The sequence below is a fragment of the Scardinius erythrophthalmus genome (genome assembly GCF_964197995.2).
Source record: "Scardinius erythrophthalmus genome assembly, chromosome: 6".
Classification (NCBI taxonomy): domain Eukaryota; kingdom Metazoa; phylum Chordata; class Actinopteri; order Cypriniformes; family Leuciscidae; genus Scardinius; species Scardinius erythrophthalmus.
This window is the reverse complement of record NC_138226.1, coordinates 14,933,438-14,952,933: the sequence shown is the minus strand read 5'-3', so window position 1 is coordinate 14,952,933 and position 19,496 is coordinate 14,933,438. Positions and strand designations below refer to the sequence as shown.

Here is a 19,496-nt window from a genome sequence, read left to right as displayed (position 1 = left end):
TCAACCGCATTTAATTCAACAGAGGAAGAAGCTAAACAAATACTCACCAAAACCAAAATAAATTACATCAAAAGAATCTGTTATGAAGAAATGTGCTTGGTTTTTATGTCATTTTGACAGGGATACATCCCGTCCCTGTTAGCATAGACAAGTGACTGCTAAATTTAACAGAAAAAGTAATGCAAACACCAAAACACAGACAGCCATAAATGACACTTTTGACTTTGACATGAGATGTAAAATTGTTAGCATATGCTATATGATATTGCCTTGTACAAACACAGGGTAACTATTAGCATTTTCCAACAAGTTAGCAGGCTAACAGAGCTACACTATTGTTTTTACAGAGGTTCTGAGGCCCTCCATATGTTTCATATGTCAATGAATCTGCCATTTTCTTCTTGTGTGGGTGGCAAAATACGTAGGTATAGGGAGAGGCACGGAAGGGGGATTGGGGGAATAGAGTGCAAAACAGTGGTAAAATAGGATTAGGAGTAAATAGTATATATTTAGTACAGGAAAGAAAGAGGTAGGCTATCTGTGAGCTCTGATACAAGGGAAGGTGCAGTGTGTCACAGCTGAGCTATCAAATACTGTGGCGCTGTCCTGCTGAGTTTATGACCAGGGTGGGGTGCCCAGTGCCTCCACACTGGAATGCTAAGCTATAAATCTGCGGTGCATTAAAATTAAAGGACCTACATAAAGATAATAGTCATGCGCCTCTCTCTCTGTCTCTCTCCTGCTCTCTCTCTATTCCCTAAATAATAACAGGGTATTTTTTAAATAATATTGAGGGCAGGCCAGACCATGAAATTGCTCCGATTTCACTTGTGGGGGCTGTTTTGGGCTGGCGCTTTACAGGAAGTGTGTAGGTTTGTTCTTTTTTTCTTCTCTATTTCTCCATAATGTATTACTTTCCATGTCTCAGAGAAACAAACAGAGGCCACAAGAAAGGATGAGAAAAAGAAATTTGAAGAAGTTTAAAGATGGTGAATAATTATATTGACCACAAGGCATAACAGCACAAAATACTCGTTAGCTTAGCTAAAGAGACCACACACACACACACACACACACACACACACACACACATTGACAAACCCATTCATCCTGTATATGTTTGCTTGTTGTGTATATTATTTTATGAAATTCTGGGAACAAGTTAGTTAAGTTTCAAAGACACATGTACAGTACAATCCAAAATGCACAACACACACATTTAATAGCAACTTGCATAGCATTGTTTTGGCATCCTAAGGGATATTTTCAAATTCAGAGATGGAGCGCGAGTCCTCTAAAATCCCATTCATATTAAATCATCTAAGAGGCCTGTTCCTGTGCTCTAATGGTGGACGCTAAAGAAGAGTTTTTCTGCCAGGCCAGAGGAGTAATTCCATTTATAAAATCCTGCTTTAGCTATAAAGCCAACCTCCGATTACCTCCACCATCCAATTCATTCACCTACTCAGTTCTTAAACAAAGTCTTCTCAACCACAGGAGTCACATTTGGACACAAGGCCATTTTATTTTCCTGAACTCTTTTTTTCTTTCGATGTTCCATTTTCCCCCTGAACTCTCTTTTCAGTGCTCATCTCCATCGCTTCCTACTTTTCTCATTCCATGGACTCTGAATTCATTGCATTAAGAAAAAGTTTTTTTTTTCTTTAAACACAAATCAAGGCAAATTATGGTGAAGTATGAAAGAATTATAGAACATAAAAAATTCAGTTGATTCTTAATGAGGACTGGCCCTCGTGGGGGCGGAGGCAGGATTAAGTGGGGCTGTGTTGCCACTGGAGATGCCATTAACAGGCAGATAAATATGTAATGATGAGAAAGACACTTTCCTGTTGGTTTGCTTGTGCATGACTTCACCTTCTCCAATTATCATGTGCATCATAATTTTTCCTTGCTACATTGCAATACCTCAGGAATGGGCGAGTGATGTATGTGTGTGTCTGTGTGTGTGTGTCTTGATATATTTTAAGAATAAGTAGAGTTCAGGCAATCCACAAAAATAAAAGAAACAGGCAAACTAAGTACAACCTGATGATTAAACCTTATTTATCAACACAGCACACATTAATCACTCATCCTAGTATAAAAGCATGTTACTGACAATTTTATCTCAAAATTTCTATTATTTTCTTTGTAAATGCACCATCTCACAAAGTGACTTTATATCTCGTAATTGTGACTAGTACTTATTTCAAACTTAATCTTGCTATTATCTTTTTTTACTTTTTCACACTGAGGAAGAACAGGCTTCCATACCCTATTAAATTAAATCAATGCTATATTATATTAAATAAAATAATTGATTAAACAAAAGCTGCAGGAATAAACTTGTTCACTGAGCTCTGAATAAGTGAATATCTTAATATCTTTATTAGAGGGTCAGTGTTGTCCGTGAAAATGTTTGCCATGCTAAGTGTGTGTATGTGTGTATAAGCAAGCAAGTATGTGTATTGCTCGCTCTTCTCCAACCCCAGCACTCAATTGGGGTCCCAATCCACATGGCAGGGTCTAGGGGGCACTCCAGTGCACATCGCAGCATCCAATTTAGCAAAAACAAAGGAGAAATTATTCATAAGAAATGTCCTGCCAAATGAGCAAAGAGAGGCACTTAAGACCACGCACACACACTGCAGAAACAGCGTGAAGACGATGTGGGACCGGGTCGGCCATCTAGATTGTGTTAGTGTGACTGAGTTTGTCCCTAAGGTGAGATAAGCTGCACCCAGGGGCTCACACAGACCCATCCTGGAATGGTTGAATCCTTTAAGCTACACGGGGGGAAAAAAAGAAGAAAAATTCGCCATGATTCATTTTTTAAAAATGGGATGCAACCCACATCCCCTTGGGTGCTAGAGAGTCCGCAAAAAAGGTCAGACTTTTATTGATTTGATAAAAATCAAAGACAAAAAATAAAAAATGAATGACAACATTCTTTATAAAACTGATTTGGAACATTATTTATGTTTATTATTTATGCTCTATAAAAGGTCTAAATGTATTCTAAAAGGGTAGAGAAAACATACACTGTTCATTTTATACAAAGCAAATAATAATAATAATAGTAGTAATTAGCTTTTGCTTAACGACAATAAAAAATTCTGCAATGCTGTTCTTTTCAAGGATATCCATATACACACCAAGCACTGTCTTATGAGACAACACAAATTACCTGATGTATTTGGTCTGGTCATGTGAATGTAACAGGACTTCATGGTTTAAACCACAGGAGGACTTGTTATGTTTGATTATCTTATAAGGTTAAAATAAATACATTAGCGTAGTCTGTTGGTCACACTGAGGTGGTTCCTGTTAAATAAACTGTATACATGTATGTGTTGCATGTGTATTCATTCATTAACATGCTCATGCATAAGCAGCTGGGACACATGTGCTGACTGTGGTGGCAGGCAGGCTGGAGCCGAGGGGGCTGCTAGGGATCTAAAGAGGGTCCCTCATTACTACATGAACAAAAAAAACCCCACCAACAACAGCAACATGCTCATGCATGGTATTTACGTGTTGACACAAAACAATATTGTCAAACCTGTCTAATTTTTACACAAATCTATACACAAAAGTGTCAACAATGGCTCAGTGAAGTGTAATTTAGGAATTTAATTAAATGATCAATACATAAATATTACATCACATAAAAAAAATACTTTAAAAAGTGTGTGTGTGTATATATATATATATATATATATAAATATAAATTAACGATAACTATGAATATGAATACAACAATGCTTTGGTAAATGCTGACTTTCCTTATGTGGTTTTATGAAAAAAGTTGTGCAATGGGCCAAAGTCATTGTGGAGTTTCTAAACTTGAGTCATTACACGCGCGTGTGTGTGTGTGTGTGTGTATGTGATTTATGTCTGTGCGAGTGTTCCTTCTCTTCCCGTAATTATTAATATCAGGGCTGTGGTGGCACTGTCTGTCAGGGTGTGTCCTAATGGGGCATTTCCTTCTGCGCCCAAAACACATAAATGAGTATATTTACACACATACACATGCTGCCAGCAGACTGTTTATTCCACTAACATAAAAGAGAAAGCATGCGAGAGAGAAAGAGGCGCAATGGCCTAGCACAGTAACTGAGAGTCACTCTGTCTCCATTTGTTAGTACTTAATCTTAATACGGCTGCTTAACTTAAGTTAATAAATGTTAATAAACAGCAACCATTGTGAGTGAATTAAACCGCAATGCTTTACTGGCAGGGTGAGAAAGAAGAGTAGGTTAAAAGAAGGTGGAAAGCATTGATCCAAGTGTTTGTAGATTTATGTGTATGCGGTTTGTGTGTGCATGTATTTACATACAAGTATTAGTGTGTAGATGTGTGTGCATACTGTGAATGAATGCGTGTCTATGTTAATACTGGAAAAGTGTGTGTCCACAGTCTATATTATAATGACCCTGGCTGGCATAGGGGAAAGTCCATTTAATCAGTAGCGCGTTATTTGGAATTCTGTGTATGTGTATGTGTGTGATTAAAGAGGTTGGGGTGTGCTGGGTTATTAGATGTTGGCAGGAATGCTGCATGAATGATGCTGATATTAAAAATGAAGTGTCAAAGAAGTGTGCCTTCACACAATGAAAACACATTCATATTATATTAAGATAATTATGCTTAAAATATTTATGTGGAATTTAAATAAAAAATGACAGGCAATAGAGAGAACTTTAAAATAAAATAAAATAAAATAAAATGCTGAAAAGTTAGATCGTTAAAAATTTTTTTTTTTGAATAATAGACTGAATATCTGGTTTTGACATAAATGCAGGTGGTTTTGTTCATTTCATCTTCCTGTCATCAGAAAGTTATAGAAGATCAAACTGAACATTTAATAAATGGTCTATCTGTACTGAGAGGAATCAAGGAACATTTCATTTCTCATAATATGACCATCCTGTAGTGCAAACACCACATTCAACTGCTTTCTTTTGCCATACGTATTTGAAGTATGCAATCCGATGTTTCAAAAAACTCACCTGAGGGTCAGTGGGCAAGTGTAGTACAGTGTGCAGCCGTTCGCTGTGGTGATGGCGGGACTCTTCCTCGTACACTAGATCCCTGTCTGTCTGCGGAAGGCTCAGAAACCTCCGGATGGTACACAGGTTCTCCCAGAGAGTCCTGTTCTCTGGGCTGGGACTCTCTTTCCAGCGAAGCAGCTCGCATAGCCATCCCTAAAGAAAGGAAAAGGGTTCATTGCATATCTTGTTTAGCTGAAGGTATTTTTCCAACAATATCACTAAACAGTATCAATATATGCCTTGTCTACTTAGTTGGAGAGGCTACCCACTAAAGCTCCGCTATAGGGACTTTCTTCTCTTTTTGTGCATTTATGTCACTTTAATAAATAGGAATGATGGGTAGAATGTGATGTGAAACAACTCACCCATCATTCATGTTTTTTTTTTATGACTGTAAAGTTTACTTAACAGTAAACAAGTACCACCACAAAGCATCACAAGTGCACTGAGAGAGCTGAGAGTGTGTGAAAGAGAGAGTGAAATGGTGAGAGATTAGGAAGATTTAATTATCTCTGCTAGACTGGTCCAGTCTTTGACACCAGCTGTTGTGTGCAGCCAACCTCTTCCAGCACACATTGTTAATGACCTGAGCATCTCTCTCTCTCTCTCCTTCTCCCTCAGCTCCTCCTGGCCAGCTGCAGCAGATGGGCGCGTTCAGCCGTGACCCCCCACCCGACCCCAGACCTGTGAGACCTAACCACATCTGTCACACACATTCATATATATATATACACACCACCATAGCAGCACTTTGCTGACACATCTCATACACGCAAACATGCAAAGATGCCCCTGAAACATGCCTTTAGATGAGGTGGTCACACCTGCAAAGCCATGCCGCAATGACACAGAGTTCCTCAGTAAAGTGAGCAGCAGAGACCAAAGCTCTCTCAGGCTATTACATGGTAAGAATTAGGCGCAGCTGGGAGTGGGATCATATTTGACTAAATCAATTATCTCTCTTTGATCTAAATGAGACAGAGACAAACAAATGGTCCAATAGCTTTTGAAAAAAAATCTTTATCAACACTCTGAAATGAATGCCTTTTCCAGCTAAATAATTAGCTGAAAGAAAATGAAAGAAAATGATCATTGTTGTCCTTTGCACTCAGACAATGTGGCCATTAACCTTTTTTTATACCTGTCAATGAAAAGTGAATTTAAAACAATTGGATATATGGATGGCTAGACGGATAGACAGATACATAAACATCCACTACTGTTCAAAAGAAATGTCCCCAAGGCTGCAATTATTTGATCAACAATTCAGTAATATCAGTAATTTTGTAAAATATTATTAAAATAAAAAATGTTTTTCAAATTTTATTATTTGTTTAAATTAAATGCATTCTTGGCTTCAGGGTCACACAATCCTTCAAAAATCATTCTGATATGCTGATTTACTGCTCAAGAAACATTTCTTTTTATTAGCAATGTTGAAAACAGTTGCACTTCTTAATATCTTTGCAGAAACTGTAAATTTATTTTTATGTTTGACAAAGGAAAATAGAAATTTAAACTGCCCTTTTTATTTGCTCACCAAAGCAAATAAGAAGTGGGGTTTGCCAGGTGTTAATTTTGGACTCTGGTCAACTTTATGAATAGGCTTAAAGCTTATAAAACATAAATAAAAAAAAAGATTAAAAAAAGCAAAAGTAGATTCCCATGATGTGCTTTTTATAATGCTACAATGACAGTTTACAGCTAGAAAATATTTGAGATTTTAAAGGCCTCAAAAGCACTGACTATTGCACTTGTATGACATATACACATACTTCTAGTCACAATATTATGCATTCTTTATATAGCTATCTGGAAACATGTGTCAATGTAAAAGGTATGAGAACAGTAATCAGATCAATCTATGGAACACTGCATGCACGTCTGTATGACAACATAAGTCACAATGACTCATTGGACAGAAGAGAAAAGCACTGAAAGAAAGAATGAGATCCTTTGGAAGGATCTGGAATGGTAAGCCAGAGATGAATAAATAGAAGGCATTTATCAAACTATCTGTTGATGTTGATGTTTTTGTTTATCAACTACAGAGACGCGCCAGAATCAGATATAAATTCCTGCACAGACGGACACCGTTACTTCCCCTACACTGACTGAGAAAAGAACATGTAAGCTAAGTGTAAGCATAGTCATTTCAAAATAAAACAAATCACATTGAAATCACTGGCTCAAATATCCTATCCCTCAATTTTAAGCACATAAAAAAATATATTTTTTAATTATATATATTTATTAATTATTTCCATAATAAAAGGGTCCCTCGAGAAGCTATATAAGTTCATAAATCCATTTAAGCAGAAGCACCTGAAAGCACCTCATGTAACCAACCTCACGTTTACAGTTTACACTTAGATGAATTAAATGTATTATTAACAATTATCATATGAAGATTCCAAGATGATTCAATTCTCCAGTACAATAAAATACAATGGACACTTTATGTATAAGATGTCCTTGAAAAGTAGAAGACAAAAGTATTATGTTTTCTCTGTGTATTAGTTATTTGAAAATAGTTAACCGAAATTAGAACTAGTTATTTAAAAAAATGTTAAAGGGATTATGAACAATAACGAGAAAATCTGGGTAAATAATTACTGAATCAGTTCTTACTTGGCTCTTATTGGCTGCCACCTTGGCAAAAAGTGCCTGAGACACTTTTGCCCGTTTCATCTCCTGCTGGATTTCATCGTAGACGGCTGAGGTGATGTTAACCAGCGGCTCCAGTTTCAGGGGAAGGTCAGGGTTAGGACCACAAGTCTTGGACTGTGAAGGTCCAGCGGTCAAAGTTAAAAGTAACAAAGACAGATTGGTTAGATATACATTCATACTGTAATTGCTACAGAGGGTACAATATAAGAACATTCATGGATGATATTTCAGACCCTTGTTTATACCTACAGTGTACTGAGATTTCAGCAGATAAATCATTAAAGCATCCATAAGTAAACTCTTTGTAGTACATGTTTGAAGTATAGTGTATTGATTTTAGAGTGGTGTGTTTTCTCATTCAATGTTTGAAGTTGCTCTGCAGGCACAGGCAAGTAATCTCACATTCCCCAGTAAAAACGATTGCAAGATAAACACATACAGACATAATAGTAATGATAATACACAACCACATTCCCTAAGACCAAAGAATGAGAACTTTGTTCTCGTATCAGAAGGATTTTTATTATCTGCATGGGTTCATTCACAATGGTCCTGAGGTTGAAATGCAGACGCATTCATATGCTTCATACAAGCATTCTAGAAAGTCCATGCACCAGGTTCCAGGTCATTTAATATAAACATGCCATGACAGGAGCAAAGCCATGCTTTCCTGCATTTGTAATTTTAGAGGATCAAGGACAAGAGCTTGTGAACCTGAAGTTTTAATGGGTGTGTGAACCCTGTAATCTCTAACAAACATGAGTATAAACAGTATTCCATATAAGCAGTATACATTTGACCTTCTGTAGTAGCTTGACTTATTGAGCATTTATTTTCAAAATGGGAAAAGTGTCATGCCTACAACTGATCACTACTCATACAGATCATGGAGGTCTTGGATGAGGTACACTCTATGAGGAAATGAAGTGAGTGATGATGTAATCCTCACCGAGTTTGTGATTTTGGTCTTATTCTTCCAAATAGATGCCCACGCGTCAGGAGTTAACTGTTCGTCGATGCTGCGCTCCCACACTTTCTGCATTGGGAGGTATGGTGTGACATTAGCAATAAGAAGGTAGCAATCAGATATTAGTTAGTTTGACCCTTAAAGGGCACTTTCTTGAAAGTCAGAGTGGTTTTTTTAGTGAATTATCCAAATTGTTATTCTCAGTATGTCAATATGTATTAATATTCAAAGACAAAATATAATTTACATAATACTAAAATAATAGCTGCGGTAATAACACTGACTTAAGGTTGGAATACACTACAAGACTTTTGCCCAGATTTTTGCCAGACTAGGCGATGCTATTTGCCAAAAATCATAGCCACTCAGCATGACTTATGACTGATTTTGTGGCATCACACATGATAAGCACAGATTCAAATTTTTTAGCTCCAGACTATGATTCCATCCAGTCGAAGGATATAAAACTTGTTTGATATTTTGAGCTAATTTTAAAACATATTGTTTTCATTTGTCATGCATCTTCTAGCAAAATATTTTTTTTGCGTGAGTTTGTTGTGTTCTGAACGACTTGAAGGTCTGGTAGTCCGTGAATTTTTAGTATATGAAGCCCAGTTGTTTTTAGAACTATTTACAAAGTCGGCGTGTGATGCCTAATATTTTAAAATCTCTTCCTATTTTAAAAGTCGTGTAATATATTCCAACCTTTACTAAACTCAGTTCTTGCATTTAAAAAAAAAAAACTAGCTGTATAACAACCTGATATGGATTACAAAGAAAACAACAAAGTGTAAGCCAAATAAAACAAGTAAATTGATCACATGAATTCAGACAAGAAACAAAAGCAATCTCATAGGCCTACAGATAAACAATTCAGAATCAGACACAACAAAAGCTTTCAGGTATTTTTACACCCAGTCAATAATACACACACAAATGCAACGGGGAAGAGGGATTTGTAGGGAGCTGAACCTAGTCAAGTGTGAGAAAGCGGGGTACCTGAGAGAGGCGGACGCCCCCAGGGCTGGGGTTTGTGCTTGGGGGCAGACTCACAGGAGGGTTCATGCTGCGTTCTCGCTCTTCCTGGTAAATGCGGTCCCTCTCGCTCTCATGTAAGTTCAGAAAGTTCTGCATCGCTTTGAGGTTCACCAGCAAGGACTGAGAGGCTGAGCGTGGGTCTTCCTCTTTTCGCAAGATCTCTGACAATAGGCCCTGGTGTACACATATAAACACATACGTAAACACAGAGGAAGCAATTTTTTTCACAACACATTTATGCAGTTACTTCACCTGCACCATGTAGATCTCTACCCACACTTTGACTGACTGTGCACGGTGTTGGATGTAATTGAACATAATTTAGACCTGCAGTGACTCTGTGAATTCACCAGGTGTGTTTTCCACTGAGAGGGTGTATGAGAGGATCCAACCTCTGGATACCAGAGCAATCACGCAGAGCGACTCAGAGATCTAAAACCTCCAACAGGACAACTTTGACACCTTAATTATCCTCTTGTATTTAGTTCAGTGCCAAATTAAACTTGAATAGTCCTGATTTGTACATAATTTAGTCTGTGTATATGGGATAGTGAACAGGGCTAGCAATAAACCTTATAGATATCTTTTTTGTGATAGATGTTTGCTGACATTCAATATATTTCTCAATATTTATGTATTTTGCATTGGTCTTTACAAAAAGACCATTAAGATTAAAAAAGTGCATTTAAATCATTGCAATATTCATATATTACACAAGCCAAATCATTACGAAAACATCATGAATATTCAATACATTGCCCGCCTAAGTGATTGGTATGTTCTAAAGAAGTTCTTTGCTATTATACTTGGTGTACCTTCTTTCTTGTACCTTGTTTCCTCAAGGTTTCTCTTTGAACTGTCTCTATTCTGTGAACAATATGTGTACTATTTCAGCACCATGCTGTCTGTACTGTACCTGTGTACGGTTGAAGGCAACTCGAGCGAAAACTGCCTGCGAGACACTGGCCCTTTTCAGCTCATCTCGCACCAGTTGGTAGATATCAGATGAGACTTCTGCAGCGGAGGGGTTGGACCCGGGCTCTCCAGGGCCACCAGACTTGCTAGGCCGCGGGATGGGTGGGTGATTGAGAAACTGCTGGTTAAGAGCCTGCGGGTGCTGATGCAGGAGGCGGCTGACGGCCAGCTGCTGGTTGATAAGATGGGCCATGGCTAACTGCTGTCTCACCAGCTGTGGACTGAGCTGGGGTGAGAGAAGCCCTCCGGGTGCCAAAAGAGGTTGCAAGGCGGCAGGCGGAGGTGGAGGAGGCACCTGTGCCCGTAGTGGAGGACTGTGATGGAGCTGCCCATGAGATGATGAAACTTGCGGCTGCCCTTGGGATGGAGGCTGAGACTGGGCTGAATTCTGAGGTTCTCCAGAGCCACCTTTCACAAGAGAGCTGGTGCTGTTCAACGGACCGAGCTGTGCTAGACCAGCCAGGTGAGGGGGTGGACGCTGGGCTAATACGCAGAAGTCAGCAAGACCGTCCCTTTCAACTGTAGAGGGATGGATATGTGTATCAGACACAAGGTAAACTCTGTAGTGTTTTAGTTGATAAATCAAATACAGGTCTTTTCCCAAACAAACATCAAAATGTAGATGCTTACCCTTGATTTCCGAGCTTCCTTGCCACAAATAATCCCCTAAAACAGACACAAAGAACGCATGGTAAATGACAAAAGCTTTCACTTACTTACTAAATCATGCTTACAATGAAACAACAACATACTTTCATGAGTAGAAAGTTTTACAACTTCGGCTTACAATCGTATGACTGACACGTGAGTCATCCAATGGGGTCTCGCCGCACTGGCACACACATCTGGCAATGCGGACTGAGTGTTTAGCTCTGGGAGGCAAAGAGCAGAACTAATGGAGGGGGCTCGGTGTAACTCAACACCACTTACTCTGTCAGCGTGCCGAGGATCGCTTTATTCTTTGTTGGCGCTCGCTCTCTCACTGCATTTGGGGTTTAGCCCCCACTTTGATCTGTCCTGCTGTGTAATTATTTCACTTTTTGAAGAGGCAACGAGAGGAGGAAAATTGTCACAGGCATTTGGATGCTAAGAGGCTTAAACAGCGGAGCTGTGGGGCGACTCCCAGTAGGACTTGCCGCTGGGAGACCCCCTGCAGCATTTTGGGGGAAGAAACAGTGGTTTCTATTAGGAAGTGAGGAGGCTTAGGTTACCCCATCCTGTGTAAGGAGTCATTAAGAGATAATGTATAAAACGCAGCACAAAGCTCAAGACTTGCTCATGACCCTGAACACCTTACCACGCTAGAAATGGGACATCTCATTAAAAAACAAAAACACATTCACTGTGTCTGAATACTTCCCGACTATATAGTAGGCGAAGAACAATATGTTAAAAAGAGTAGTATGTCGAAAAGTACGTGGATGACCTATTGCTTGACAAAGTAACCAGATGATAGATGAGATTCTGAAGTGAACATCTAAGGGCCAGTTTCCTACTCCATAAGGTCACAGGAGAGGAGTCGGCAGTTGCAGTGAAATGACGCAACTGATGCCGTAAGTCAATTGACAGTGACAACCTGACGGATATAGTACGTCCGGCTTTCATTCAAATTATACACATTCAGACAATATAGAACATAGTTTTTTAATGGTTACAAAGTAAGTTCTTCATCAAATGTAATACCTACTCAGAAATTATGCGATTTCGGACGCAGCTATGCTTTCCTGACCAGCCTACTGTGCAGATGTCAGGTTAGCCTTTTTTTCCCCCACTTGTTTTAAGATGGCACCATATAACAAAAAATATAACCAAAAAAGTAATTAGCACAAGCCTTACCTTTAATTTTTTTGTACTTCTTGTACCAGCGACCAAACTCTTGGCATTTTGCTGTTGAGACGTTAGCATAGTAGGAACTATTCACTATCGAGGAGATCATACTCTGGAAAAAGTCCAAGAAATGAGAGAGCTCAGTAAAAAGGAAGAAATAGGAGTAACGACAGAGGATAACGGAAATAAACACACATGGTCAAGATCTTAAAATTGCAATGATAAATGGCCTATGAAACACATTACTGCGGAAAGCCACCCAGGCAAGGCTGATCGCGAACACCGCGACAAGCTTCAAGCCGCAGTGACACAAGTAGAGATGAAGAGCCACACACATATGCAAACAATTGATATGAGGATCAACACCCACACAGAGCTCCACTTAAACACATCATGCACAGATATCACATAAATCTCAAAGATTGCTTGCTTACTTGGAAATGAGCACAGCAAGAATCTCGGATGCACACCCACATAGACACACGCATACTCTCTCTCTCTCTCATGGTGAAGTAATTTCTGGGTTTTAGAAATGGCCCATGAATGCGGGGAATTTGAGTAAATTTTGAATTGATGAATGAAACACTCTAAGACAATTTAGGCAACATTAAGCATGTACTGACGATATAGATTGGAACAACTGCAATCACAGTGCAATATTGAGCCCAACATTTCCTTCTATGTTATACTGGCAAGTTATTAGTTTTGGCATAGATGTACTGTACCAGCAGTATATGTTTTACATATCATCTTAAATGACATGCTTTACATATCCTCTTAAAGCCAAATCTTTGTCTGTTGGATTTGAAAAAAAAAATGGGTAGCAACTGTACCTGTGAGAGTGGACATTCTTTGGCCAGGGTGCTCTGGTTCATCTCTTTGAGCAGTTCTTTGAGGGCGTTGCGTACTGTAGCGTGGTTCCACTGTTCTGATGGGAGGTCCTCCAGTTTTGCAAAGCTGTATACATAAAAAAATATTACTCATCCCTCCATTACAGTAATCATCTTCAATTCCAAATCAATAAACCATGCAGCAGGCCAGGTCAACAATGATATCACCATGAAGATACAGGGAAACAAACCTGGATAGTACACAACTACACAATGCCTACAAACCTCTCTTTTGGAGTCTATGTTTATTTCCTCAGCATCCAGAAGTAAACTGCACTCAGGAGGCATGAAAGATCTCAAAAGTGCAGATAAAAATTGACCCTGGCCTACAGTATCTCCTGTTCTTATATATGCACAGAGCTTTAGATGCTTGCTCAACTGTCTATTATTGACAAAAGAAAAATAATCCCCTAATTATCTGGCCACTTAAAATGTTATAATATATATTGAAAAGGGAAACTTTTGTAAGAGTTTCCTCAATGCACAGAATAAAATAACAAAATTATTAATAATACAATATATAGTATAACACCAATTAATATTAATAAATTCTTAATTATTTAATTATATAATAAATTATTATATATAACAGACCAATATTTTACTTTCCCATAGTTTGTATACAGAGGATACAATATTTATCAGTTACATTATATAAAAATTATGATTTCACTTAACAGCACTAACACTGTGAGACTTTCCAGTCATCACAAGACCATCAGGAGAAAACTACAAAACATTAAAAAGTGCATACACTTCACTTTTAAAATAAAATCAATTAAAGGTTTCAATTAGAAGGGTCTTATAACCTGATACCACAAGGTATCCTGTTTACACAAATAACTTTTTTTAGTTGTTTGTGCTGGTGATTTAGACCTAAATTTGGACCTGTAATTATCTATATATTTCTATAAAACTAATTTGTATTAAATATAATATATTTTAGAATACATTCAATATTAATTAAAAATGTATGTTTTAAATAATATATATTATTTATTTATTTAAAAAAACATACAACCATTAAGGTTATTGATTTGTAGAGGGTTCTCTGCTGAAGCAAGGAACTTTTGAAATACCTTTATTTTTAACTCTTTCCCCGCCAGCGTTTTTGAAAAAAGTTGCTTTTCTAGCTTCATGCATTCTTTTGTTATCTACACTTGAATGTGGGTAAGTTTCAAAAAAATGCAACGTTTTGAGCAAAAAGCTGAGAAAATCGTGGTTTTGTCAAAGGCTACATCTGGATGGGATTCAGAATGATGATCAAAACACAGATGGAGTAGATCGAGTCCATCAAAACCACAAAGCATTTCATGTTGATGATCGCGTTATTTTACATATGATATCGCTAGTTGTTTCTGCTTCTTCCTTGCCTGTGTTTTGATCAGGAGATTCTGTACTCTTTCAGAAGATGTCTTATAGCGCCCCCTACCTTATAACAGTGAAAACACAGGAAGCTGGTCATTCCCGTCTATGCCAGGGAAGCGTTGTCTTACAAATTACGGAAATTTCTGTCAATGGTGGGGAAAGGATTAAGAGTGCTCTGTGGTCTCGTACCTCTGTAGCTGGATGCGTAGCGTGACCATGTGGTAAACGTCCAGCAACATATCAGCAACCGTTGCCTCTGGAGCATCTGTCAGGTAATGGATGGGCAGGGGGTTCCAGCGGCCCACCTTAATGATGCCTGTAAGAAGGAAGCAGAGAGAGGACAGGAGTCGATTAACCCCACTTGATCTCATTGTGCCGCAAATTTGTGTAGCATATTTCCATGACATCATCAGAGATGGCCTCATGTCAATGATGGCTGTAATGAAATCTCAATAAGAGAATAAGTTAGGAGGGGCTCCACTCCACTGAGTAGGCAGCTCCACCAAACCAGAACCAAAGCTGGCACATTACATCATCACACCAGCACCCACTTACAGCAAAAATCAACATTAGAGGGTATACAAAACATGATGATTGAAAGACAGGGAACAAGGAGTGATTGAAAAGAGGGGATTAAGGTAGGTGGGAAACCAACATGATTTACTGCATATGGCGAAATATATGATTATACATAATATTTTTAAGTGACAAGGAAGCATAGTGGGAAATTAGTCATATATTTATCATTTGCGAAATAATTTAGACTACCTGTAAGTTATTGCATCAAACTTTTTGGAAATCACACATTTCGGAGGACTTTGTTTCCTTACTTCTCGTTTTCTGCTGTGCTTCCTTTTGTGCTATAAAAGCAGACAGCAAGGAACAATAACACCAATGATAAGGCTTTATCTATTAAATACTTATCAGGTCAGGAAGAAGCATCTATCATGCATACTGAGGGCCACACAAATAACTACGGGCCCAAGGGGCGCCTGTGGATCTTTTATAACCGAGGAGTATATATAGGAAGCAGGAGCTCGTCTAGCGCATCGCAGCCTCTGACAATTACGTCCACCCCCAATCCCCCCACCCTCCATTAATGGGCCGTCATAAACACAGGTCAATGATTGTATGATTAACCCAAATTGACTGTTATAAATGCCTCTTGTCGTGCAAAGGAAGAGACGAGCATTTATGGCTGAGGAGTAATCTGTAATCGGGGTGTCATTGTGAGACAAAGCCATATTTATGAACGATGCCATCTGATTGTTTTGTAAATACTCCAGGTAACTAAGGCCATCCCACAATGACCTGGGTGAAGGGACGTCAATTGCTTCCCATTTTAAAGGGATAGTTCATGCAAGTATGAAAATTCTGTCAGCATTTACTCATGTTATTGGCAACCAAAATGACTATTTTTCTTCTGCAGAACACAAAAGCAGATATTTTGAAGTATGTTTCAACTACAGCTCATGCAGTGAAAGTGTAGTTCCAAACAACATTGGACCTCACTGACCTGACTTTTATTGTGTGAAAAAAAAAAAAAAAAAAACATTTTTCAAAATATCTTCTTTTGTGTTCCAATTAAGAAAGAAAGCCATACAGGTTTGGAATAACATGAGGGTAAATGAGTAGATGATGATAGATTTTTTGGGTTAACTATCCCTTTAATGTTTAAAGAGAAATGTTTTGATGTGTTTAAATATTATTAAACACAATACAAATGACAGAAAACTACCAAAAGTCAAGCAGTGATCATCTTTTTAGACTTTTTAACTTTTTAAATGTATTTTTAAGGCAATTTCAGTGCATTTACCTTCAAATTTTCTTCGTTGACATAAATTATTGAAATTATACTGAAGCTGAATAGGTTAAAAGATCAGGGTGAGGATAAAACCTAAGCAGCAGTGGCATCTACTGAGGGTGCCATAATTTTTTTTCCAAGAACCACACTGTGCTATTAAAAATGAATTAGCTGAATCTATTATGCCCTCCGCTCTATTTATTTCCAGATGTCGCAATCATTGTCAAGATGCGCTGTACATGTAAACTGGACCCTGTGCTCACTGCATTATTAACCGTTTTCCAAACACTGCACACGTCCGTAAACACTTTTCAACACGCACTGCTCGTGTGCATGTGCGTTCAATGTACATCCCTTGTGCGAATGTATATATTCAACACATCCGACAACAGGACGTGAACCTGACCAAAAACCAAGGGTGTGCAATGAATAGATATACAAAACACATCCACAAACACTCGCACAAAAGTATTTCCCATGGTCTTAAGAGGGACTGACTGAAGCTGTGAAAACTAAACAATGCTAATCACATTACTATCCACTAAATGAGACCCAGACGCTACCCAGCTTCCCTCTCTCGCTCTCTTATTCTCTCTTCTGTAATTTTTTTTTTTTTTGTGCTTAGGCTGTTTGTGTCATCTGAAGAGCTCCAGCTGCTCAATCACACACAGACATGCCGATGGATCACTTACCTCCATCCAGACACTATATTGCCATGCCAGTGCTGCCACTAAAGCCTGATTGAATGAGTTCATTTTGGACAGAAACTGTTTTTGTAAATTAGCAAGGGCTCCATTGTTTCTTGACTAGAGATAACAAGACATTCTGTGTAACCCATTCCACCACTTTTTCCCCCTATTGGCTGATTGCTTCTTATGTGGGAGCTTATCAGTGTCAGAATCTAAACAGGGTCATTGAACTCTGTATAACGTCAGTCTTTAAATGCAAGATATTTAAAGTGTACCAAAGTATTTGCAATAGTTCCACTTTAGCACAATCAAATATACTTCAGCATTATTTCCGGATAACTAAAGTGCATTAAGTACAGAATTATTTCCAATTTAGCAGACTTTAAGTATATAAATTTAGTATAGCAAAAGTACAATTTCAGGGTATTTATATTAAGTACATAAATATGTAAATGTATTTAAAGCATACTTAGCATAAAATAATGTGTTTCAAATACATTTTAGTATATTTATTTTTGACTAGGGTACATACAAATAAAAGTTTTTTGCAAATAAAGAAAAGTGTGTAGTCAGTAAAATATTTGGGCAAGAAATATGGTACAAAATAAAAATTAATTATGCATAAATATAGTTAAATAAATTAAATTATATGTCAATAAAAATATTGGCAAAACTATTAATACATATTTAATCAATATAATTACTCACAGACTCACAATAAAAACTCATAATAACTCACAGACATTATAAAAGATTTATCCAGATTTATCTTGCTTCTCATACAGTATTTCTCATCAGCAGTGCTTGAATTCCTTCCCCATATTATTCTTGAGAAAGTGTGACAAGCCTTATGCTTTAACAGATGCTGTTTCTGTTATCCAAAAGTGTTTTTAAACATTTAACAGTAAGCATACTGTAATTGCTGTAAGCGTATGCATTTGTTTCATAATATTTAATTTATAATTAAATCCATAATTTCATGCATTCATCTATTAGAGGTAGCCTACAATGTAAAAATGTGTGTTTGATGTCAGTTTGTTTGTCTCTTTAAATGTAAGGCGCTTTGTCTCTTTAAATGAATGCGTCACTTTAGCGGAAATGACAAAATGTTGCGTCGCCCCCGATGGACTGATGATGAGCGGACGCCTAACGAGGCTCTGAAAGTTGAATTTAAGTTTAAAATAAGTTTTGTCTCAAGTCAAAGTGGACAGTAAAGAGGATTTTGTAAAACTAAGGACTTAAGTACCTCTTTTCATGACAAGTAGCCAACGAGGTATTTGTTTCACATGTAGGCTATATTTGTTTGATGTGTGGAAAGCATATTTTTTTTGCATTTCGTTTCTATTAAGACTATATTGTATAATATGCTGATGTGTTTATACTATATTCATTTATGAATGCAGTTCTCACGGCGTAAAAAAGACGAGCCAAAGAATTAAAATGCCCGTTTTAAAGAACCGACCTGTGTCTGTGTTGTTGTGAAGAGAGCTATACATACCAAAGACCAAAATAGCCTCAGTATAACATTTCTTTGTAATTTTCTTTTTCTGTCAAATGTAAGAAAATGTTTAAGTGTGGAATCTGTGAATACTGTGACGTATGGGTGTGCAGTGCTTGGCATGAATAAATCATGTAAATTAACATTACTGTAAACTGTTGACAGGTTACTGTTTTCTACTTTCATTCAATGCTATTTGAAGAGTTCAATGATTATAGAGGGAATGGTCTAACTTAGTTTTGTCAATTGCTTCCAGTTATGATTGGGGGCAAAGCTTTCTTATGTCAGAATTTATAATGGATTTGTTAATTATAGATTATTTTGTGCACCTCCAAGTATGTTGGGCCCTAAACAACCACAACATGACAGGACGTCCCTGCTGGTGACCCTTGTAACAGCAGTGAACTTCTATCCTCTGAGACACAATCTTCTTGTCTTTGTTCTAAAGGTATTTGTGGAGATGTATTCCCCAGACAGTGAATTAAAGAAGAGAGGCAAGTCAGACAGATGAAGACAATTTGTGTGATTGTGCCCCGCCCACCTTTAGATCTGTCCTCCTTCTTCAAGTCTGTGTTTATATTACTGGTTTTGCTATGATTTTTGAGGAACGCTGCTGTTTTGTCTTATTGTGCAATGCTGAATGAATGCCCACCGCAGACGTTTTGAGTATTCAAGACATATAAGACAGATGATTCCAACTTTGAGCAGTAGCATCA

The 19,496-nt window shown here is 37.8% G+C and overlaps 1 protein-coding gene across 1 annotated transcript in view; it reads right to left on the bottom strand.

Moving 5' to 3' along the window:
* The window catches only part of satb2 (SATB homeobox 2), a gene marked incomplete at its 5' end in the record, with an annotated part of 45,911 nt that overhangs the window by 5,725 nt on the left and 20,690 nt on the right, over positions 1 to 19,496 (bottom strand). Inside the window, 9 exon segments of the mRNA XM_081368684.1 lie at positions 5,013 to 5,207; positions 7,686 to 7,838; positions 8,674 to 8,760; positions 9,691 to 9,903; positions 10,646 to 11,223; positions 11,335 to 11,370; positions 12,541 to 12,643; positions 13,365 to 13,488; positions 14,979 to 15,105. Of these exon segments, the coding sequence (XP_081224810.1) occupies positions 5,013 to 5,207; positions 7,686 to 7,838; positions 8,674 to 8,760; positions 9,691 to 9,903; positions 10,646 to 11,223; positions 11,335 to 11,370; positions 12,541 to 12,643; positions 13,365 to 13,488; positions 14,979 to 15,105 (1,616 nt within the window).